At 37.7% G+C, this 24,687-nt stretch overlaps 2 protein-coding genes across 2 annotated transcripts in view; one reads left to right on the top strand and one right to left on the bottom strand.

The window, feature by feature from the left end:
• INTS7 (integrator complex subunit 7) overlaps positions 1–5,151 on the bottom strand; it is a 214,713-nt gene extending 209,562 nt beyond the window's left edge. Inside the window, exons 1-4 of the mRNA XM_053712433.1 lie at positions 4,963–5,151; positions 3,203–3,332; positions 1,406–1,552; positions 514–651 (exon numbers count right to left, since the gene is read on the bottom strand). Coding sequence (XP_053568408.1) covers positions 514–651; positions 1,406–1,552; positions 3,203–3,332; positions 4,963–5,062 — 515 coding nt within the window. The 5' untranslated portion in view covers positions 5,063–5,151. The remainder of the gene's footprint in view (positions 1–513; positions 652–1,405; positions 1,553–3,202; positions 3,333–4,962) is intronic.
• Positions 5,152–5,513: 362 nt separating this feature from the next.
• On the top strand, positions 5,514–23,844 carry DTL (denticleless E3 ubiquitin protein ligase homolog). Its single transcript, XM_053709359.1, has 15 exons — positions 5,514–5,617; positions 9,261–9,386; positions 12,385–12,483; positions 12,614–12,675; positions 13,295–13,415; positions 13,986–14,051; positions 14,793–14,908; positions 15,789–15,862; positions 16,473–16,576; positions 16,704–16,808; positions 18,114–18,226; positions 18,721–18,810; positions 20,592–20,712; positions 21,097–21,911; positions 23,559–23,844. The coding sequence occupies exons 1-15, from the start codon at positions 5,566–5,568 to the stop codon at positions 23,622–23,624; spliced, it is 2,130 nt and encodes a 709-aa protein (XP_053565334.1). The 5' UTR covers positions 5,514–5,565; the 3' UTR covers positions 23,625–23,844.
• The last annotated feature ends 843 nt before the right edge of the window (positions 23,845–24,687 follow it).

Here is a 24,687-nt window from a genome sequence, read left to right as displayed (position 1 = left end):
TTAGAAACAGCAGATGTTAAGGGATAGCGTTCTGTAAAATTGGTTTCCCCTTAATGTGTTTCCAATGACTTGATATACCAGCTGCAGAGTTTAAAATGTAGGTTTATTTCTGTATATGAAATAGCCGTTTTCTCTTCTTTAACACAACCCATCAAATTAGGCTGAGCTTGCAGGGAAATCAGACCTTCTAATTAATGCTGGAGACAATATGACACCGCCATGTATATTTACCCCCAACCACCAGTATAAAGAGGCTGATTTTCCCAACGCTAATATCTGTTTACTAAAATACAAATATGTCCGTATATAGGGGGAGAGCTTTTTTAAAATAAAAAAAAAAAAACTTGTACACAGGCAACTCAACATGGAGAATCCTACTGTAGGACATGAAATGATTTTTACTACTTTTTTTCAAGATATCCTCCACAATTAATACAACAGTTTATTATGCATGTTGCAGCCATTTCTGCCAGCCAAGCAGTTACAGAAAAAGACAGAAAAAAAAAACATTACTTTGACTGTGCAGAGAAGTGAGACGCAGCAAAGACGGCAGCTTCAACTTCCACATTATCGTGCGAGTCTAAGCTTTGCCGTATGCTGTGATGGGCATTTTTACGATCCGGAATTATGGAGGCCATGCTCCCCAACATTCTGAAAGAAAAAAGCAGAAACAAAACTAAAGAAAGGCACAAAGGTGCAAAAAGTTACAAACCATTTAACATATTCATACTGAACTAATATGTCATCTATATATTTTATATGATGCCTGTACACACACATCAAAATTAAATTATAACAGTAATAAAGCACATTTTAAAAATGGTTAACTAAAGCCAGTCAGATGCCAGAAACAATGAATCATTTTATATACAGTATATATATTATATGTGTGTGTGTCGTCCTTTTATGCATTTACAGTCTGTAATTTGTGTAAACCACAGGAAAATGTGCTTTGCCTTAAAATGGGCAAAAATATAAAATGAAGATATAACCTTGAAATATATTTTCTATACATTAAACTTTACAAAAAAGATACAAATATATTAACTGATCTGATATTATCAGTTACTGATACTGTTCCGTCTAAGAGCTAGACCACAATGGTAACCAGAAATAGAGAAATGGTGCTCAGTAAATTGCCTCCAAAGCCTGTACCTCTCTCTCCCCTTGCACTGATTCCTCTTCATTCTGGATCACTATGTTCTTCTCATACAGACACAGCTCTCATCCTCACTGATCTACAGAGCTACAATCTACACTTGCTCCCTACTTCGGTTTGCACTTTACACTCACACTTGTGCCTTGTGCTGTCTACCTGCTCCCTCTCCATCGCCCACACGCCTCTTCCCTTCCTCAGATTTGCCTACGATCTACCTAACTATTCTAAACTTGAAAAGTTTCTTACCGTAGAGTAATAGCTCTGGCGACAGGGTCATTACTGTGAATGACAGAGAAAACCCTTTTCACAAACTCATCCACATTTAGAATTTTCTCCAGATGTTTCTCACTCTGCTGAGTCACTTTCAGCACGCACAGACGAAGAAAGTTGTTCCTAGAAGAAAAACAATACTCAACAAGGGAGTAGAAATTGATACCACCTCCAGCAAGAGAACAGAAACATAATACACCAAATCCCCAATCTATCATGATTGCCGAGTTGATGACCTACACCAGCTGCCTCGCTCTGCAAGTCTCTACACTGGCTCCACATACACTTTAAAAGACAATTTAAAAGACTTACCCTAAACTATAAAACTCAGAACAGCCTCACTCACAGCTTAATCTCCAAATACACCCAACCCGCCCTCTTTGATCAACCTCTGACCTACAGCTCTATACAACTATTATTTCTGCTTCCCTCTCTCGCTTCAAAGACTTCTCATGCGCTGCTCCTATCCTCTGGATCTCTCAACCCTGCTCCTTCAGACTGTCTCCAACCTTGTATAGTTTCAGGCGCTCTTTGAAAACCCACCAATTTAGAGAAGCTCATCATCTCTTCTCTAACGGTTTTTCATTTTAACCAAAATGTAGTTTTAGCATTATTTAATCAAAATCAAATTGCCATGGTCTAGATAGAGCATGCAATTTTAAATAGCGTTCCAATTTACTTCTATTATCCAAATTGCTTAGTTTGCTTGGTATCCTTTGTAGACCAGTAGACCTAGGTAGCCATAGGACCTCAGGAACATGCATGTATGTTTAGCACACTGTGGCGGCAGTGTTTGCAAGTATGTATAACATTGCTACAAAACATTGTAGAAAACACTGCTGCCACAGATGGCTAAGACACATGCACGCTCCAGAGATCTTATGATCCAACCTAGGTTTACTCTTTAACAAAGGATACTAAAGGAATGAAGCAAATTTGATAATAAAAACAAATTGGACATTTGTTTTAAATGGCATTCTCTATCTGAATCATAAAGCTTTATTTTTGACTGTCCAAATGACGTTGACATATTTTGCGCGCTCTTGATACCAATGTTCGAGCCATTAAAGTAGCTGACTGGAATGTACTCACCATACACATGCTTGCCTGTAAACCAAAGTACACAAAGTGAGTACACCGTCAATCAGCAGCTGGTTATGCTCTGAGATCAGCACTAGGGCACATAAATGATTCTGATCTCTAACTTAAAAAAGGCTGCAGTAGTCGCCTTTTTTAAAAGGGATACTAAACCCACATTTTTTTCTTTCATGATTTAGATAGAGCATGCAATTTTAAGAAACTTTCTAATGTACTCCTATTATCAATTTGCCTTCTTTCTCTTTGTATCTTTATTTAAAAAGCAGGAATGTAAAGCTTAGGAGCAAGCCCATGTTAGGTTCAGCACCCTGGATAGCGCTTGCTTATTGGTGACTACATTCAGCAAACCAATAAGCAAGTGTAACCCAGGTTCTGATCAAAAAAATGGGCCAGCTCCTAAGCTTTACATTCTTGCTTTTGAAATAAAGATAGCAAGAGAACGAAGAAAATTTGATAATAGGAGTAAATTAGAAAGTTGCTTAAAATTGCATGCTCTGTCTGAATCATTAAAGAAAAAAAATGGGTTTAGTATCCGTTTAACATGAAAGATATTGCAAACTTGCTTTAAAATTCATAATGTCTCTTTAATAAATATGTAAAAAGTAAAACTATAGTGGAGATGTGTGAAGCATATAAAAGGTCACTGATACAACAATATTAACGCGTAACACTTACCCTACTCTGAACACATCTGCCAGCTTCAGAAAAGCAGAGTTGATGAGGATAGGAAACGGATATTTCTGAAACAGCCTTGGAAACCGTACAACAGCTTCACACTGCTCTCCAAGCTTCCCAGATCGCAACCCTGTTGGTAAGGAATAAAATGCAATAAATCTGACAATATTAAAACTATTATTATTATTATTTATTTGTATAGTGCCACAAAATTCCGTAGCACTGGGTAAAAAGATAGGGGTATACAACGACAAGGATTTATGATAAAATATAACAAACTAAAGAAATCTAGTACAGGGGGAAGAGGGCCCTTTACAGTCTACAGGATGAGGGTGCAGAGTACAAGAATTATTTTGGTTAGGATGAGAGATGGAGAAGAGATGGTAAGCCTCTCTGAATAGGTGTGTTTTCAAGGAGCGTCTGAAGCTATACTAGGTTGGATACAATCTTATGGAGCAAGGTAGAGAGTTCCAAAGGTCAGGAGCAGCACATGAGAAGTCTTGGAGACGGGAGTGGGACGTAGAGAGAACAGGAGTGGAGAGACGTAGGTCAGAGGTTGATCGAAGAGGACGGGATAGGGAATATTTGGAGATGAGAGAGGAAATATAGTTGGGAGTGAGGCTGTTGAGTGCTTTGTAAATTAGGGTTAATACTTTACATTGTATTCTCGAGTGTATGGGGAGCCAGTGTAGAGACTGGCAGAGCTGAAGCATTCATAAATTACTCTGGCATACAAAGCCCTCAACTGCACTGCTCCCCCCTATATCTCAGACCTTGTCTCAATATACTCTCTCTCCCGTCCCCTTCGCTCTGCTCATGACCTCCTACTCTCCTCCTCTCTTGTCACCTCATCACACTCCCGTTTACAGGACTTCTCCAGACTGGCTCCCATCTTGTGGAACTCTCTGCCTCGCTCCACAAGACTCTCCCCTAGTTTTGAAAGCTTCAAGCACTCCCTAAAGACTCTACTGTACAGGAATGCATACAACCTACACTAACCGTTCTTTATACCAGTTCCTCTCCTCCATTGCTATCCCCTGAACCCCCTTAGCATGTAAGCCTAAGAGTCCAGCTGTTTGCAGATCACCTTCATAAGAGCTGACTACAACAGTGCAACTCTTGTCAGGGCCCTCTACCCATTTGCACTGCGGAATCTGTTGGCGCTCTACAAATAACCAATAATAATAATAATATTTTGATCCCTATAATTGTTTTGTTGTACTCCGCATTTGTTTATAGCGCTGCAGAATCTGTTGGCGCTCTACAAATAACCGATAATAATAATAATTGGGGGGGGGGCAGTGTTTTGGAAGGCCATTTAGAAGTAGATTGCAATAGTCAATGCATGACAAAATGAGGGAATGAATTAGTATTTTTAAAGTGTATTAATATAACCACGTTGGCTGAGCAAAAATAGGGAATGTGTAGTAAAGAGATTAAAACTGAAGTTAAAGGACAATAAAACTGAAGTTAAAGGAAAATATATATATTTTCTAATTTGTTAGAGCATGTAATTGTAAGACTTAGTGACACTGCACTTGTCAAGGGGTACACTACACACATACTTCCAGCTGGTCCAGATTGAATACTGCAACTTTTTAAAAGGTGAGACATACAGTAATCAGTCCTAAGGCTGCTTCCATATATCTCCACACCACTACTGGCTACCAAGAATAATTATTAATCACATAGGATGCCCCCATATCAGAAAAAGTTGACAGAATAGGTCTAAGCAGCAGGACCACATGAGCTGCAAATACCTTTATCCAACTCCATGAGTGCGGAGTTGGCATCCAACTCTTGCTCTCCATGCCCGGCATCTGCCAGAAACGCCCTGCCACCAGCTCCGCTGGATGCCATACTTGGATCAAATTGCTTTTAATTACTAATTAGCGTTACTGTAGTTTCAGTCTACAGCCATAGCAGAAACAACCGCATGCGCAGATCGTGTAATGATGACAAACCCTGATCCAACCAATCAGTGCTGTAGCACAGTCTCCGTTGACGCATGCGTAATATGGCTAGTGAAGCCAAAACCCTAATTTTACCAACCTGAGTTTCGGATTGAGGCTTCGCTGTGTAAAGCTCATGCGCAGTAGACCCACACAGACCTGTGTTCCCTGCACTGGTTTTTCTGATTGGTTGAATGATGGTGTTGGCACTGGGTCATAGTCAAGAGCACAGTGATTGGGTGCTGTCGTGTCCAATCGTTTTGTTTGACGGCATTTCGCGGGAGATTCCTTTCCCTGTTGGCGCGCTGTGTAGTAGACTTTCATTCAGTGAATCGCGCGGGAGAGGGAGACTGCGGGTGCGGGATACTAAGCTCCGGGGCCTGAGGTATTGTCATATCAATACGGTGTGACATGTTGTTCCGGTCTATAATAAACAAGCCCTTGCTGGGCGCCAGGAAAAACGGTGAGATATTTATTTACACGATCGCTGAGGCGCTTATTTCTTTTGGTCTTGCAGTTGTTTATGAACTAAACAGCTGCTTGTACTAATATGTGTAAAGGCCGCCTTGTTCTGTTATTGTATTCAGTTACTACAACGCTATATGTTACTGCTATTTAGGTAGCACATTCTCAGGTTATGGGTTTATCTCCTTCTGTATCAAATATATTGTAGGTTTCATGTAACCATTTATTTGTGGTTTTGTGCCCATTTGCTAATATGTAACGTTAGGTCACATGGATCAATACAAGGAGCTACTTGTCCTGCTGTCCTTTTTGTGACTAATGTTCATACTCAAGCTAAAATGTACAGAGATGTCTGTTTTTACACGAGTTATGTATATTTATAAAGCTAGAGATGTGCAAGGGAAACTTTCATTTCGTCCGAAATGTTCTTTTCGTTGAATTTTAATTTTGGTTTTTGTTTTTGACGATTTTCGTTTGATATTTGTTTTAAACTAAAATTGTTCGTTTTGAGCCTACAGTGCAGATTCTTGACTTGTTTCTTTAGCTGCAATCTGCTATATTCGCTTTAATTTTGTCATTCTATGTAATTCTTGAATTTATTATTCATAATTCCTTTCTAATCTTGTGCACTGCATTTGTTTGTAAAATAAAATGAACAACCAGTAAATACAGTAGATTTGCATAATCAACAAATTCATAAGACAATGCAGAAGCACTTAAGGGGCGAATTTCCGCCCTGGCGGAATTCAGCATTTCTCACGAGTGCTATTTTGTGCTCGCGTGCAATCCCTGCCCTCGCGCGGTCAGATGCTGTCAATCTTCCCAGTCGAATGAGACAGGGAGATTAAAATTCGCCACCTAAGAGGTGGCGAAAGGGTAGGGAAGCAATTCATGGGCACGCTGTCTAGTCAGAGCGCTACATTCAGTTCAATAGTGCGATCGGGCACGAAGTGATTAGACAGCGTGCCCGCGAACCCATTTGAAAAATTACACATGATCAGAAGAGCATGCGCAGAATTATGTAACTATGTTTTACATATACTGTTCCTTTTTAAAATGTCATGTTCTATCTATAATTGTAAGTTTGTTACCTTGAGTCTCCCTTTAGGTTTACCTGAAGGTACCGAAACAACTAGTAGTACTGAACATACGTCAGTGGTCGACAAATCTGTTAAATTTAGAAGCCAGTAAGATTATTTCAGAGCCACACAAACTTTTAGGAGCCAGACAGTGGTTTTTGTAGATAGATATATAGAGAATCACCCAAAAAGTTAGGAGCCTGGGTAGAATTCTAGGTGCCAGTGGCTCCTTGGGTTTGTCGAGCTCTGACATACGTAACGTCACTATACTTAAAGGGACATGAAACTTTTCAATTTACTTAGTCTAATTTGCTTTTTCCTGCTATCTTTGGTTCAAAAGCATACCTACAGATAGGCTGAGGCTTAGAAACAGGAATGTAGCTAGCAGATAATGCCCCTTGTCACGTGTTCAGCTAGCTCCATCCAAGTAGTGCATTACTGCACCTTCAACAAAGGACTCCAAGTTAATTAAAGTGAAAGTAAATTTTAATAATAAACATGAATGATGCTATCCATTCACCTAATCTAAAACTAAGTCAACAATTTTTTATTTTTTTTTAATAGTGCTAGCTTCCTGTTTTTGTAGTCTAATACGCAAGAGCAGTCCCACCCGCTGTGCTCGCTCTTGTGCAGACTATTTTTTTTATGCATGCGCAATAACACCCTCTCTGCTTGTAACTTTGTTCAGTCACAGACAATTTTTTTTTGCATGCGGCTATTGTAAACGTGCATCTACACATAAGGAGGAAATTCTGTGATAGCCGCATGCGCTCTTCATCCGGGGGTGTAGATAGACCGGTTTGAGACCCCACTGGGGGACTAATTAATTCAATCTGGCGGTAAAAGTGCTTTGTGTATGTATATATGTATGTATATATCTCTGAATCAGAAAATATTTGGGTTACCAAGTGCAAAGCCAGAAGCTGCTTAGCTATACCTCAAAAGGGTTAATACATTTTTACAATTAACTTTTTAAAATGTTTTAAACAAACAACTTGTGTTTTAAATTGAAAGTCATTCATAGCGTTTTTGAAATGTTAGGGTTGACTATTGAAACAAATAAATGGCACTTTCATTCATGAAGTATAAGATAATTCATGCAGAAAGTGCCTTTATTCGTTTCAACCATTTGCCGTTCTTAGCTGCTACGGCAGCCCTTGGCAAAATAATATTTTGCTAAGAGGTGACGTTTTCACCTCTTAGCCGATAGCCGTGCGGTAAATCTAGCTCCCACATCCCCTCTTAGCAAAAAAAAAAAATTGTCCGTAGCCTCTAAGAACGGCAAATGGTTGAAACGAATAAAGGCACTTTTTGCATGAAGTATCTTATACTTCATGGATATAAGCACCCTTTATTTGTTTACAGTCAACCCTAGCGTTTCAAAAACGCTATGGCTGCCTTTTACTTTAACTCAGATAAATAGTATACTATATTTAAAGGGACCGTCTACTCCAGAATTTGTTTTAAAAAGATATAGTCCCTTTATTACCCATTCCACAGTTTTGCACAGCCAGCATGGCTATAGTAATTTACTTTTATCTATGTGATTACCTTGTATCTAAGCATCTGCAGATTGCCCCCTTATTTCAGGTCTTTTGACAGACTTGCATTTTAGCCAATCAGTGCTCTAAGTTTTTTTTTTTGTCTTTTTTTTTTAATGTAGAAGACTGTCCAATAAAAAAAAATATATATATTTATTTATCACACAGTAACTGCTATTGCTATGCTACTAACAGTGAAGAATAACATCCGAGCTTCTAAGCGGTCTGCTGCAATAAGTTTAAAATTGCCCTTTTTCTTCCCTCCTTCCCCCTTAGAATGCTAGTTGGCTGGAAAATGTCACAGGCTTCCACTGACTGGCTGAGAGAAACTGTTAATCTTTTCTGCAGCTCCTTCCTGGTTTGCATTCATTGGATAATGCCTACTTGCATCATAAAACATTGTAATAGCCCTATCATCATAGCTCATTTATAAAATGTAAGTGTAATCCACATCACAGTGATATCAGGTCAATGGTTGCATTGGTGAAGGTGCCGTTTTAACAAGTGGATAGATATTTTTGTTTTGGAGATTTTTAGGTTAAGTGCATCAGGATTCAGCCATTGTCCGAATGCTAGGGGGTAAATGAAAGGTCTGAGGTTTATGGTGTTGCCAATTATTCAGATCTGAATGAAGGGGTAGATTAGTTTTGGAGACACTGAGCCTTCGCATCTGACAGCAAGAATATGGGCCTCATGCAGAAAGGTACATTTGGTAACAAGCATATACACAGGATTAAATGCTGCTTGATTAAGGAACTAGGTATGGTATGTAGACTAAAAAGCACCTAGGCCTGAACCATGTTACTCCCTAACAGTGCTAAAGGGGGTAAAGGTTGTGCCAGAGATTACACTAAAGGGGTTTCACCAATACCAATGAGTTTTTAAAAAGGTTTACAGCTGCTAAGAGGTGGTTATCTGTGTAAAAAAAAAAAAAACCTGCTTTTATGTATTTTTTTTTCCCCCCATTACTCTGTAGTGTACATAATTGTATGACTCATTATGTCCTCTGTTTTCTATGCAGGGTCTCCATACGCATATCCTCTGCAACCTCTCCTGAAGGGTTTTCAGTGTGTCAAGGAAGATGAGCACATTTCTTATGGGGAAATGGGCATGCCAGTGCCACCATTTGGGTGTTCCTTTTCTAAAGGTAATACTGGTCAAGAACTACATGAGTGTACCAAAAACTAACACAAACTGTTTGGATTTAGTAAAAAGCTTCCATACTCTCCAGTTATGCATCTTAAAGGGCAATATAACACAACATTTCTCGTTCCTGGTTCAGATAAAACATAATTTTAAACAACTTTCCAATTTGCTTCTATTGTCAGATTGTCTTAGCTTCCTGCTTTTCAAAGGATAACAGGAAAACTAAGTTCAGGAGTGTGCAGCTGTCTGCAGTACAATATGGCAAAATGTATGCAACAATGTTATACATTTGCAAGAGCACTAGATGACAGCAGTATTTCCTGTCATGTGGTGTTCCAGACGTGTGCACGCTACCTATCTAGATATCTTTCCCAAAGAATAACTGAAAAATGAAGCAACTTTGATAATAGAAGTAAGTTGGAAACTGCTGGAACACAAGCTGTTGTACAATTCAATCTTGGTTTGTTTGTTTTTTTTATAATTTTTTTTATTGAGGTTGAATAGCAAAACAGCAACAAAAAAAGCAAAACAAAACATACATATTCAGTAGTACAGAGAAGAGAGTAGAATATCTCATATTAGTACAGGCAACATAAATATATTGAAATACATATTCCATAAACTGCATATTACCAGCTACTGCTCCATGTGGGTATAAACTAGCTTTTTTTGTTAATCAACACCTGTATGCATGAAGCAAGATACACATTCAGTATTACATATAAGAGAGTAGAATAGCTCATGAGAGTACGGGCAATAAAAATATACTGTAATATAAAATCTAGAAACTGAGTATTACCAGCTATTGCTGCATATGGTTACAAACCAGCATGTATGTTGGTCAGCACATGGATATATGAAACCTCAATTTTCCTATATGAAATATATACAGTCCTCTCAGAGCCCGAATGGCCTGTAACAGCCCAAACAAAATGTATATCCTTAGGCAGAGGATAGCTAGAACATACAGCTTAACTCATATAGACCCTCTGTTGGGTCTTTATTACTATGCTTACAAATATGCTAATGCAATCCAGGAAGGGGTTATAGATAATAGACTAGCAAAATATATCAAGACTTATATTTACATAGGGGCAACTATCGGGATAAAATTCCACAGTTTTGAGAACACACTATATTGGGGAGAAGGGGGAAAAAGGGGCAGTGTATACTATGGAGATTGTGGAAGAATACACCTGGGGTCAGAGTATGGGGATTATGTGGATAGTAAGGACTAGGGTTTAGCACTGCTTTGGAGTCTCCTCAATCATGGGATAGGGATATAGTACTCAGGAATACAGAATACTTAATATTGTAACAGAAAAATCGATTTGACCCAGTGTTAACAAACCTGACACAACCAACAGGGATAGTGACGCACAAATATTAGCAACTAATACTGCTTAGCATATGAGTTCAACAGTACTAACATTTGATCTTGCACTATAATAGAGTCCTAAAAAGGTCCCACACGTATACATATAGAACTAATGAAGAATTAGCATGAGGATATAGCTCTAATGCCATGTAATGGCATTACTCACGGCACTGTCATCTGCGTAAGCTTTCCGCTGAGGAGAACCATTAGTGTAACTGACATTGTAGAAAGCATGTAAGAAAACATCTGACAAATAGAAACAAAAAGCAGACAACAACAAAGAAAAAAAAAAATAACATCATTTTCCCCAGAGATTTTACGCTGACTAAAATAACATAAGTCCAGGACAAAAGGGGAAAGCAAACAAGGTTGCGTCCTTGTGGAGTTGCGGTTTACTAAAGCAGTGCTGTAAGTTCCCATCTCTCCCAGAACATAAAGTCAGATTGAGAGTCGCGTTAGGCAAAAAGTCACCCTAGAGTAACCCCCAGGTATAAAGGTGCAAGTGGGCTAGTTACAACAGCATATTCCATATATCCCAAGCCCATCGGATTATGACCCAGCTCTCTCACCCCACTCCAGCCCTGAAATAGCAGGCATCAGAAATTGTAGGCCTGTCCTCCATCCTCACCATCTCCAGATCACGGGGCTTCAGTACTAGAATGGCGGTGTCCATTATCGCCGCTTCATAGCCCCACGTAAGTGCCACCTCCGTATCCGACTTCCAGGCAGCCAGTTTATAGTTGGGAAGCAGCTCCCAACCAGATGTCTGCGCACTCCATGCCGAATATGTATATGTGCGCGGTAAGAGAGCTCGCACTTGTGGGTCCCTTAGCTCGGCGCTGCTGCGTGTAGTATATACCGTGTCTCGCACCTGAGGGGCGGCCACAGCCCCCAGGGTCAGGGTGAAACTAGCTAGCTCAGGGCATCTTCTGTCTCGTCGGTAGAACTCTGAAGCTTGCGAAGGCTGTTTCGTGGGTAGCAAGTAACCTAGCTCTGTACGTGGAGGGGACAGGAGTACAGGTTCAAGAGCCCCAATCACCGCTGCCTTAAACTCTGTAAAGATATCCTGCAGTAATTGCGAGATGTCCTCCATGGTAATAGCCCCTATGTAGGGAATGTTCTCACTTCAGCACAACTGGCTGGATAGTCTGATTATTCAGAATAATGGAGGGGTAGAGATAAGTATAGGCCGCTCCCGGGCCTCTGCTGCGTACTTACTCAATTACTGGCTGCCTGTTCCTTAGAAATGCATAAATGACATATGTAGCTGCTCTAGAAGTAATGCTTGTCACAGTTCTTGTCAAGAAACTCAAATCTGACAGCTTTTGGAGAGGCAAACAGCAGTTTTGTCTGCTCCCACAGTCAGACGAAGTTTAGCAAGCAGCCATCTTGGTCGGTGGTTAGACACGCCCCCCCTCAATCTTGGTATTTAATCGGTATATAAAAGCTCTACAATTTTTTATTTATTTTTTCCTAATGGCTTATGGGTCTGTGAAACAGAACTGTTAGTGGATTCCATGTAGAATGTGTCTCTGCTCAGTACTTTAGTGTCTTATAGTAGTAGTTTTTAATCTTGATGGAATACAAAATGAGGTATTTTACTAAACGTTTGATATTTTAGCATCAGATATGGATCACGTCCTTGTTGTTGCCAATGAGGAGGGCATGGTCAGAATGTATGATACAGAGTCCCGAGACTTGCAGAGGCAGATTGTTAAAGGTAAGTTTTGTAAATCAGTTCGTCCATCTGCAGTCTTACATTTTTACAGTGACACGATTCACCATCGTTTACTTTTCACACACATGATACTCCAGTTACCGTCTCAATGTTTAATATATTTGTATTGCAGAATGGATGGCCCACTCTAATGCGGTTTTTGATGTTGCCTGGGTGCCCGGAGAACACAAACTAGTAAGTTGGTGTGACACACATACCTGTTCTTGAGACCTTTAGCCTATGAACATTACTGATAAAGCATGTTTATATAAATGTCATTTTGTTCTTAATTACAAATAGTAATTTAGCTTTTATGAATACAAAGCAAGCTCAAAATAGCACGGTATTCCTACAGGTAGGCTGAGGCTTAGGAGCAGGAAGGTGGCTAGCGGATGATTCTTGCTATTCTTACATAGTTTTTATATGTGGCTAACTTTAAAGGGACAGAAAACATTTTAGTTCATGATTTGGATAGAACATACAATTTTAAACAACTTTCCAATGTACTTCTATTATAAAATTAGCTTAATTCTCTTATCCTTTGAAGGAACAGCATTGCACTACTGGCAGCTAGTTGAACACATCTAGTTAGCCAATCACAAGAGACAAATGTGTGCAGGCATAAATCAGAAGTACGCAATTTTTCAAGTACGCTATTTTTGTATTTTTCAAGAAGGGATACCAAGAGAATGAAGCACATTCGAAAATAGAAGTGAATTCAAGTGTCTTAAAATTACAGGCTTTATCGTAATCATGCAAGTTTTAGTTTTAACTTTCCTGTCCCTTTTAATCAGTAATGTTTTCTTCTCTGCAGGTTACAGCTTCAGGAGACCAAACTGCTAAGCTGTGGGATGTTAAGGCAGGGGAGCTTATTGGTGTCTTCAAGGGGCATCAGTGCAGTGTAAAGTCTGTTGCTTTCCCCAAATATGAAAAAGGTATTGTGCTACATCTGCATACTGAAAATACTAGATATTTATAGTTACAGGAATAAGTCCATTTCAAATACATGTTATTGCATTATTAGTTTGATCTATGTGACTAGCCGTTCAGTGGGAGGACATGTTGCATTAAACTGCGGTCATGTTGTTCTGGTGATGTCACTAGTGCTGAGCCATGACTTTAACTTAGAGTGTACATAGACTTAGACTGTGACTGTACATCAAAAAATAAAGTGTTATAAAACTTATCATGATGCTGGCATGCATCATTTCTAATATGACATATGATTTATGGATACTACTTATTGTAATGTCAATAGGTGTGGAAGACTAAGCGCTTGATGAGGGCCCCTATAGCTCTTATACAGAAGGTTTACTAGCGAACCTTGGGGATAGTAATATATAATATGTAAAGAGCGCCTAAAACATAAGGCTAGGGTAGCGAAAGAAATCTGCATTTATTTGGACAGATAAATAACCAATCTAAGTGCCCCTGTTTTGAAGGCTAATTGTATATACTGTTCATAACAATTTTAAAACAAGTAATTTTTTGTTTATTTTCCCCAGCTGTTTTCAGCACTGGAGGGAGAGATGGAAACATTATGCTCTGGGATACTAGGTGTAGTAAAAAAGGTAACTCTCATACCCTTCCCTATGTTGTAAAGCAATGTGTCTGCTTTATTTTAATATTCATTTAATATGAATTAGATTAATATAATGCTTCGCTGCTGTTAAGGTGAAGGTCAATTTCGATGAATTAGTGCCCAGTTTTTAATCCTATTAAAAACAAGGGCACTTTAATTCATCAAAATTGACATTTCACACTTTCTTCAAAAACGTACTTTTTAGTCCTGACAGCCGCTCCAGTGATTCCTCCGCCCGTCGCAAGCCCTCTTCGTGGCTCCAAAATGACAAATTCGGCTTTCTCCAATCATGGCTTTGCCTCAGGCCATGATTCCCCAGGGGGGGAGGGAAGCCGGATTCGTCATTTCTGGCGTATGAAGAGGCTTCCGACGGCCGGGGGAATCACTGGAGCTTCTGTCGGGATTAAAAGGTAAGTTTTTGAAGAAAACAAGTGAAAAGTTTGTTTTGATTAATTAAAGTGCCCTTGTTTTTAATAGGATTATTAAAAACCGGGCACAAATTCATCGAAATTGACCTTCACTTTAATAATGTGCCACTTTCTCCGAAAGTTCTATCTTAGTCCTAAAACTTTTCTTCTAAAAAATGTCTATTAAACACAGTTTGAAAATGTAAATTATAGCAGCTCTCTACAAATGTTTTATTGGTAAATCATGAAGTACACAACTAGATTTTAGGTTTCATGATAACACTGCATATGTTAAACTTCTGTATGTTTTTGTAATTTAAAAGATGGCGCTTATAGGCAAGTAAATCAAATCTCAGGAGCCCATAATGCACTTGATAAACAAACTCCATCGAAAATTAAGAAGAGAAAGCCAGCTGCTAGGGGACTTGCTCCTTCTGTGGTAAGTAGCAGAGCTTCAAAATCTTATGTACTTGTGTGTTGTGAACATATGTACTGTATATGCAAGGATATGAGAATAGTGTATAAGCTAGTAGGCATAAAACTACAATTCTCAAGGGGAGTGATTTCCAACATTACTTTAAAGCATGGGACTTATTAGTATCATTGAATTCTTGGTAGCTCTTGTTTAATGCTGTAGTGCAGGGGACACAAATTACAATGAAATACTGTAGCAAGCCAGAATACTATACAGATTTTAGGAGCATGGGGTAGTTGTATTCATAGATGCAAAAGTTTGGGCAATAAAGCTTTAGAAGCAGTGTATCCTCAGATTTGTTAAACATTACCCTAGTGCATTAATGGCTGCATAATACAGAGAGACAGTCATAGTTTTCATGCCAATAGCTTATAATGTGGATTCTATGAAAATCGGGGTAACATTTGAAATTTCTGTATTTTTCATTAATGCCTATTTACCTGAAGTTTGTCATATTCTTTTGCAAATAATGGTTTTCTAGAATACTAGTTTTAGTGCTATACAGTTTTACAAACCAAGAAACATGTCCAGTAAAGGCCTTAAAAGACTCAAAACAAAAGCATAAACAAAAGTTGATACATTTTTCTAAATTGCTGTGTACCACATTAGTAGAAAACTGTACGAAACCTTGGAGATGGTCATAAAATGTTACTTGAGGTGCTTAAAAAGTTTGGTATGTACACTCCAGGATTAATAAGAATGTGTAATGTCTGTTCTAAGCTGTTAAATTCCTGTTTGGCCATATACCTTTTTTTGAGTTTCTCACATCCGTTTTTACCCTATAAAGTTAACCAAGTTTTTGCGGAATTAATTTATTTTTTGCTAACTAATATTTTTGTTCTAGGACTCACAGCAAAGTGTAACAGTTGTTGTCTTTCGGGATGAACACACCCTGATATCTGCAGGAGCTGTTGATGGGTAAGCTTTTAAGTGCCAGTCTTGTCTTATTTTGTTTATACCTGAAAACGGTTACAGAAAGGGACCTACAGGTGAAGTAGGTCCACAGAGTTACATGTTAGCTCAGATATTAAATACATCTTTTTAAGTGTTCCTATCCCAACTTCTAGCACTGAAGACGTTAATGTATATTTATCGATACCTTGGTTTAAAAAAAAAAAGACCCCTGCCACTTAATATTTATATTTTCATATACAGTCCTTTCTCTGCATACATACCTTGACTACTTTTTTTTCTTTTCTTTCCATAACCCATAATGTACTTTTTCCCTTTTCACACACAAACACTACAGTGTAAGCTAAGCAAGTCATTAACCTACTCTGGTCAAACATTTGTAAAATGGAGGATATGTGAGGAATTAGTCTCCTCCCCCCCCCCCCCCCCCCTCATTAGTCACAAGAAAGCTTTGTATGGGAGTTTACAGGGTCTATCTTGTTTTTTTTAAATGTCTGATGTGCTACCCCATGTCATGTTGTCTAGTGTCCTTTTCACAATAATTAAATTGAGCATCCTGTAGAAATGTCTGTCAGTGGTAACACTTGTGTTATGTGCTGTATGTTTTGTTTTTTAGCATTGTAAAAATGTGGGACTTAAGGAAAAACTACACTTCATATCGTCAGGATCCAGTACCAGCTAAAACCTTTCCCTATGCTGGAAACAGCACGCGTAAACTGGGTAGGTCTCCAGAGATTTGTACAATTTTAGATCTTCATAACATCAGATAGCTCTATCAAACCAAGGACTTTTTTTTTTTTTTTCTGCAACAACCCTGAAGTTAAATGATTGTTTTCCCATTGAACAGGTTATTCCAGCCTTGTGCTAGACTCCACTGGGTCCAGTCTATTTGCAAACTGCACAGATGATAACATTTATATGTTCAATGTAACGGGACTAAAAAGTGATCCAGGTAAGTGGGGTCTTTTTTTGTTATACTCTAATCTGAATTATCGTCACTGTATTGTAACAGTACAGGAGAAGGGACATCCATCTGTGAAGTTTGTATGATTATGTACTAGTCTATATGAATTTTATTTAGTTCTGGATTATTTGTGCCAGCAGAGGGCACCCAAAACTGATTAACGGTTTTTACCTAAGCCTGCAGAAACTGTAAAGCTTCCTACCCCTCAAGTCATTGGGAGGTCCTGATTGGGTTTGTTTTCCTTCTGCGGATTTCTGAAGAACTTTAATGTTAAATTAAAATCTAATTTGAATATTGTGACTGGTCAACAAAATTATTGCGTTTTAATTTTTTTTGGGGGGGGGGGGGGAGTTTTCTCCATTAATAAAAATAAATGACGTACTTTGCATTGCTGCATGTTCAACCAAGAAATGTATAATACAAAGTACTAGCTCTTACTCTGGATTTCAAATGAGCAGTCAATTTTTTTTTATTTATTTTTTTTATTCGTTTCCCCTTAAAGGATATGAAACCTAAATTTTTCTTTCTTGATTTAAGAAAGAGGCATGCAATTTTAAACAACTTTCCTTTTATCCAATATGCTTCATTTTCTTTATATTCTTTATAGAAAATCAGATCTAAATAGGCTCTGTAGCTGCACATAGATGCCTCATGTGCATTGCGATTTCTTCATCAATGTGCAAAGAATAAAGCAAATTCGATAATAGAAGTAAATTGGAATGTTTAAAATTGTATTTTGTATCTGAATCATGAAAGAAAAATTAGGGGTTTCATTTGATGGCCATCAACAAATCAGACTTGGAAATATTGCACATGCTCAGTATGAATTGGTGCCTCAAAATGTATCTATAAAAAGATGGCACTCAGTATGATGGAAGTAAATTGGGATTTATTTATTTTGTTGTCCCTTTAATTTTTTCTGAAAAGGGGGAAATAGGGTCCAACCACAGCTTTACCTGAAGCCTGTCCAATTAAACGTATTGGTGTAAAGGTATATGGCCATAAACAGCCAAGTTGCCTATATAAACTGAAAGTGCTGCATACGTCTTACACGGTGCTCAGTAATGCTGGGCTGCTTGGGAAAAGGCCTAGAAAGGTATTTCTTAGAACTTAATCTGTCCTTGTTTTGGGGTTTTTCCATAAACCTATGAGGAAAATAAAGTAAAAATATGGTTAATTGCTCCATGTATTTCTGGCTTTTAAGGGGTTAATTTCTAGCTACTAGGTTTTGAACAAACTTTGACGTTCTGCTAAATCACTTTTCTTTATTTTTTTCCTTGCCCCGCCCCCCAGTATCAGTCTTCAATGGGCACCAGAACTCTACTTTCTACATTAAGTCCAGTGTCAGCCCTGATGGACAGTTTCTTCTCAGCGGTTCAAGCAATCAAAGTGCCTACATTTGGCAGGTGTGTCTTCAAAACCAGTTTTGGGTAACATCTGTCAGAAATGGCAATGAATAAATGTATCCATCTTATTGTGTATTTGTGTGGTTTTGTAGATTATGTAAGTGCAAGTACCATTTGGTAAAACCATTTATTTTAGTAGTTTTGAGGGTTTTTTGGGGGAAATATTACACTAAGGAAAAATTAAGAAGCATTTTTACTGCTTCTAACAGTATTTGAAATGCCTTGCCCCCTCCCCCATATTCTCTGCAAGTATTGTGTAGTTCACGAGGGGCAGAAGCAACATTTTGCATTTGTAAAATATCAATTTGAGAACCAACCATGGAGTTTTTTTTTTCTTAAATTTGTGTTTAAACTAAGGGAATGTTGTACTGCTGTAATTTTACACGCATGATCTGAGTGATTTCTGGCTATTTCTCTAGTCACTGGACTAATCCTTTTATTGTTTGAATGACTGTCTAGGATATGATTTCATATTTTTTCACCTTTGTTTTTAGGTTTCTGATCCCATGGCTCCTCCCACTATGCTTCTGGGTCATTCTCAAGAAGTCACCTCTGTTACTTGGTGTCCAACAGACTTCTCAAAGGTTTGTAGTTGTGGGGAGGGGGTTGCTTGTAATGTTTGCAGGTTGTTTTTTTTTTTTGTTTTTTTTTCTACAATATAATTTTTGTTTTAAAATATAGATAATCCCTTTATTACCCATTCCCCAGTTTTGCATAACCTACAGTTATATTAATATCCCCAAGGCAGAACACGCAGTGATCTGAGATGTAATCGCAGAAAATGCAGCATGTCTGCAGAAAGAACAGGACACGTGCAGGAACTGTTGGCGCTTTATCTTTGCATCGCTGCTCCTCATTAGACTGTTCCCTTAAAACAGAGCTGTAATCTGGCTGCACTGTGTAAATTTTCCTTAACACAGTGCATCCAGAGCAAAGTACTGTTTTAAGTGAACAGTCCATTGATTGTTGACTGGCTCTCTGATTTTTTTTTTTTCAAACCCGCCCCTAGCATTTCCCAGTCTGCAAAGCTGTTTTTTCTGAATGCAAGACATTTTGTATGAGCAATGCACCTTTTTTTTTATTTATTTTTTTTTTTTTTATTTTTTTATTACTACATCTTTTTATTATAAAACTTTAAAAATTGCTTTATTCTCCAGTTAACCAACACATTGCAATTGAACTGGTGCTTTAGTGTAACTGCCTACTTTATAATTGAATTTTATTTAAAAATTACCTGCAGAAAGTTTTTTACTAAACAAATCTCATCGCAGAAAGTGGAAAAAAATTCTGCCTCTGGGATTAATATACTTTTTACCTCTGTGATTACCTTGTATATAAGTATCTTCTGACAGCCTCCTGATCACATAACTTTGTATTTATTATCTATTGACTTGCAGTTAGTATTGTGTTGCGCTAACTCTTAAATAACTCCTCAGGCATGAACACAATGTTATCTATATGGCCCATATGAATTAGCAGTCTCCTGCTGTGAAAAACAAATAAAAAAAGCATGTGATAAGAGGCTGTCTTTAGTGGCTTAGAAACAGGCAGAAATTTAGAGGTTTAGATGTTATAAAGTATATTAATATATCAATGTTGGTTGTGCAAATCTAGGGAATGGGTAGTAAAGGCGTTATCTATCTTTTTAAATAATAACAATTTTAGTGTAGACTGTCCCTTTAAGTAAGCTTGAGCATGTACTAGTCTTATTACAAGCCCTGCTACTGCCATATAGGGCTTGATTTATCAATCCCTTCGCCTATCTATGACTGCAGGTTCTTACAAGAGAACTTGCAGTCCGTATTTATCAAGCAGTGGTCATCAGACCTCTTGGGTAGATAATTTTAATCTCCCCGGTCTCGTCTGACCATGGACATTGACAGCTCCTGTCTGCGCATGATTGGCTGGGCAAGGTGCAGCATTGGATGCGAGCTCGAAATAGCGCTTGCATGCGATGTTACATTCCGCTAGCGCAATTCTGTCCACCAGAGGCAAAGCTTGATAAATCTAGCCCTAAGTGTGCCTTTTTTTTTTTTTTTTATAAATACAGTGTATCCTTTAGTCTACCTGCTATGGAGTTTACTAGGCCATGTTTGCGATTACTATCTCAAAAAGGATCATTTTTATCCCTTACTTATCCGAGGGAAGTACAGCCTCATTCCATTTAACTTCTGAAGTCATTCTAAATCCTTTATCACTGATCTGCATTCTAGTGTTTGTTGGGCATTGAATTGGGTGGTGTAAAGCTTGTTGGATTGTTGTAAAATATATAGTTTACAGAGCTGTATTCTTTATTTTCAAAAAAGGAACATTTATCAGCTGGTATAGTTGTCGGTTTATTGGACTGTTTTTGTTCTATGTGTAGATTGCCACCTGCTCAGATGATAACACTGTGAGGATATGGAGACTGAAGAGAAGCTATGATGAGGACATTGAAAAAGACAAGACTGTTTTAGCTGGTTGGACATGTCAGGAAACTCACATGGGTAAGGAATAAAGTGTTGTATATATGTATTTTGCCCAGCCAGCTTTTGCTTGTGGTTCCCATAAGATAATGTGTAGTGTCACTGTTCCCGTGCCTCCCCTTATATGCTCTAGAGCAGTGTTTCTGAAGAATGAGAGCAGGGGGTTGGCTTATTTGATAGCCAGAGCTTCTTTCCTTCCCTTGCATTTGTATGGTTTGCTTCCCTTGGCACAATTTTTTTACTTTTGTACCTATTGCCTATGACACTTTCTTCTTTAGGTCAACACAGGAGATGTCACTTTTTTGCTTTTAGTTGCTAACTTTTTTTTTTTTTTTCTCCTCTAAATCTTTTTTACTTTTTGTTTATTATCATTAGTGTAACAAATCTCTTAATATCCTTTACTAGCTGCAAGTTACCGCACTCCTGCTAAGGCACCTCGAATGCAGAACAATCTCTTTATGTTGTCCCCAACACCAGCTACTTGTGCTCCAAGTTATTCTGGGGATCTCCCAATGCCTTCTAGTACACCCACAAGTGTTGCTTCAATGATAACAAAATTGCAGACTCCGACGAGGTCAAAGGAAGAGCACAAAGAGGCATCTCCCAAACAACTGTCGAGTACAAAAATGTCGATCAAAGACTGGGTCACTTGCACTCCTCAGTCCAGAAACTCTGTGATGGACTCAAAGACCCCTTCACCACGGAAAGCTTTTACTTCTGTTCAGCAATACCCAGCAGTCTCCAGTTCAAGAGCACCACCACTGCTTGAGAACCGGGTTAAGAGGCGATTAGAGACCAGCAGTGAAGACGTAGAACATGAGTGCTCTAACAATTGTAATTGTGTGACTGAATTGGAGCCTGACTTTAAAAAGGCAAAGTTGGATTTGTGCGCTGTGGAGAAGGATGTTGGAAACAATGACATGTGTCTGAGCCTTGCAGATCTGAGCAACAAATGCAAAAAGCAGTCTATTTTCTTTCCCAAAAATATTTCACCTTTAGAAGTAACTGAAACCACCCAGTCATTACTGGGGTCCCCGTGTGAATTAAGAACTGGGTGTCTTGATAAGGAAAACTGCTCCCCTGAAAAAAACTGGCTTTCTGCTTTAGGAAACAAACTTAAGTGTGATAAGACCTCTAGTCAGAACAAGGACAACAGCCCGTCAAGAAATGGCAGTGCTAAAAAGCACCAAGGCAAGAATGTTACCAGTTCGCCCATATCTGTAAGTATATATTTTTTTTTCTTCATTGGTTTGTGTCTTAAAGGGACACTCAAGTCAAAATAAACTTTAATGAGGCAGATAGAACATGCAGTTTAAGACACTTTACAATTTACTTCCATTATCAAATTTTGCACAGTCTTTTTATATTCACACTTTTTCCGGAGAACAAGATCCTACTGTGCATGTACACAAGCTCAGAGTTTACATATACTAGTCTGTGATTGGCTGATGTCTCATGATACAGGGCACTGGAAAATGGGTGAAAAATAAATCTGTCAGATAATTTACTGCTTATTTGAAATTCAGAGTAGGTGTTAAATCATTGTCGTTTTTTTTTTTTTTAGTATGCACTTGTTACATATGTAATTCTACTGCATTGAGTTTTCCTTTAACTGTAAAGGGACATTGTAGTGGAACACAGTCCTGTTCAGGAGCCAGAAACATTACAGCTGAACAAAGCCTGTGCAGAATCTGTCACTGGGATGTGCCAACTGGAATTTGTGTGTATATAGGTAGATGTAGACAGCAATATATTTACCTTAAAGAAATTTAGCATTTCTAGGTTTTCAACAAATGTATTAAACGTGCTAGAAGTCATTCTCGTCTAAATAAACTATGAAAATGAAACATTGTAATATACATTCACTATTTCTTTGCAATTGGTAAAATTGTGTTGAATTCCTAGTGAGGCTGCAAATCATTCTGTAATTACTCCTCAAATTGCCAAAACTAGCTACACATTTCAAAGTGATCGCTTAGAGCAGTGCACAAACTGATTTACTGCTAGTCACAACCAAGGAAGATTAAGATACTGGTCTTTTAATTTGATAGCACAATATGCAGAGTTTGCAAAGCCTTAATAAAGTAACCATTTGTTTTATATGCAGTTAGTATCTTAACTGCTGTTCATATTTTACTGTATCTTAAAGTTACAGTCAACACCAAAATTGTTATTATTTAAAGAGATAGATAACGCCTTTACTAACCATTCCCCAGCTTTGTACAACCAACATTTTTTAATTTAATATACATACAGTAACATTTAAACCTCTAAAAAAAAAAATCACAAGCTTTTTATTTCCGCCTTACAACAGGAGGCCATATTATAGATAACATTGTGCTCACGCCCGTGAAGTTGTGCACAGCACTAATTGGCTAAAATGCAAGTCAATAGATAATAGTCATGTGATCAGGGGGCTGTCAAAAGATGCTTAGATACAAGATAATCAGAGGTAAAAAGTATGTTAAAATAACCATGTTGTTTATATAAAACTGGGGAATGGGTAATAAAGAGATTATCCTATCTTTTTAAACAAAAAATTTAAATGAGCAGTAATTTTTGGGAAGTTTTTTAAATGTCCTTATTGGCCAGCCCCCCCTATGATATCAGCCAATCTGACTCATACGTTTTTAAACACTGAACTCTTGCACGTGCTCACTAATAGCTGGTGCCTCAGTGTATATAGAGACTGCACAACTTGAGAATGAAAGTAAATTGTGAAGTATTTAAAATCATGAGTTTCACTTTAGCTTTAGTCAAAAAAAGTATTATGTAATGAATATAATCAGGAAACAATTGCATGCAAAGTACAGAACAATTTTTAAAAAAATTTTTTTTGTGAAAACCAACTTTTTTCTTCCTCTCAGGTTTCAAGAACCCCAGCCTCTATGAGAAAAATTTGTACGTACTTCCATAAAAAGCCTTCTGAGTGACAAGATGCATAGAAAAGATTTGAGTAACTTCAGAGAGAATGAGGAGCCTCTTGACTGATTGGTCCCTGCGCCTTTGTCATACTGCAGTTGAATGTTTTTATTCTTTCTATGGTTTTAGCAACTGCACTTTTATATGAAATAGCACACTGACCTTGTGCTATGATATATGGACCTCTGTTGGGAATGATGTAGAGAAGAGGTGGCCCTAAATGGACTACAGTTGTTCAGCATTGGACTTGTACATTTTGTATTTTAAAATTAACACTTAATTGTTTACTGTTTTTAGTGTTCTTGGAAATGTTTAAGGATTTTCTCTTTTTTTTTTTTTTTTTTTTTTTTTATGACTATAGGAAAGTGTCATAGGACCAAATGGTGCACTTCTTTCTTTTAATTCCCTAAGTTGTTTTAAGTCTTAATATTTTCTTTACAGCAAAACAAGCTGTAATACTTAATCTTCATGAATAGATATTATAGAAATGTTATCTGTGTATGTGGTCTCAACCATGTTGTTGAATTCCAGAATCTAAAATTGCTGTAAAATTCCAAATACAGCAGTCTGTCTGAAGATTATTTCAATACAGAATCTAAACATTAGACACTTCAGCTGTGCTTCTCTTGCACATCTGTATATACCCGTAAACTTTGTCAACTAGAATTCTTTGTCCTGAACAATGTGTGCAAGTAGACGGTGTCATTTTGGAGTTAATCAGTTGCTGTTAAGCTATTTTATATGATTTTTGTATGCTTGATAATGCCATCTTGTACATTTCATTATTTTGTTTTTTTAATCATTTTATAGTGGTTAGCATTTTTTTTTTTTTTACCATGACCAAGAGCTAAGATTGTGTATTTAATATAAGGCTGTACAATATATTGACAAAGCAGATTTCCAAATAATATAAATATATATTTCACAAGCACAAGTGTTCTATATGTAAAGGGTTTTGGGTTGGGTTTTTTTTTTGCAAACTTGTTTGTTAAGCTATTTTACACACCACCTCAAGCTGTTTTTAATCTTTTGCACTTATTTTTTTAAACACCGATTTTAATAATTTTTTTTTTA

Source organism: Bombina bombina, chromosome 4 (genome assembly GCF_027579735.1).
Source record: "Bombina bombina isolate aBomBom1 chromosome 4, aBomBom1.pri, whole genome shotgun sequence".
In the NCBI taxonomy this organism is placed as follows: domain Eukaryota; kingdom Metazoa; phylum Chordata; class Amphibia; order Anura; family Bombinatoridae; genus Bombina; species Bombina bombina.
Note: the sequence above shows the minus strand (reverse complement) of the source record. Positions and strands in the feature narration are given on the sequence as shown.

Bases quoted from the DNA above. Each gene is read 5' to 3' on its own strand.
- DTL (XM_053709359.1), top strand. From the start codon at position 5,566: ATGTTGTTCCGGTCTATAATAAACAAGCCCTTGCTGGGCGCCAGGAAA. The intron at 12,676-13,294 runs GTAAGTTGGTGT...TCTTCTCTGCAG, and splicing joins TGCCCGGAGAACACAAACTA to GTTACAGCTTCAGGAGACCA. The intron at 20,713-21,096 runs GTAAGGAATAAA...ATCCTTTACTAG, and splicing joins ATGTCAGGAAACTCACATGG to CTGCAAGTTACCGCACTCCT.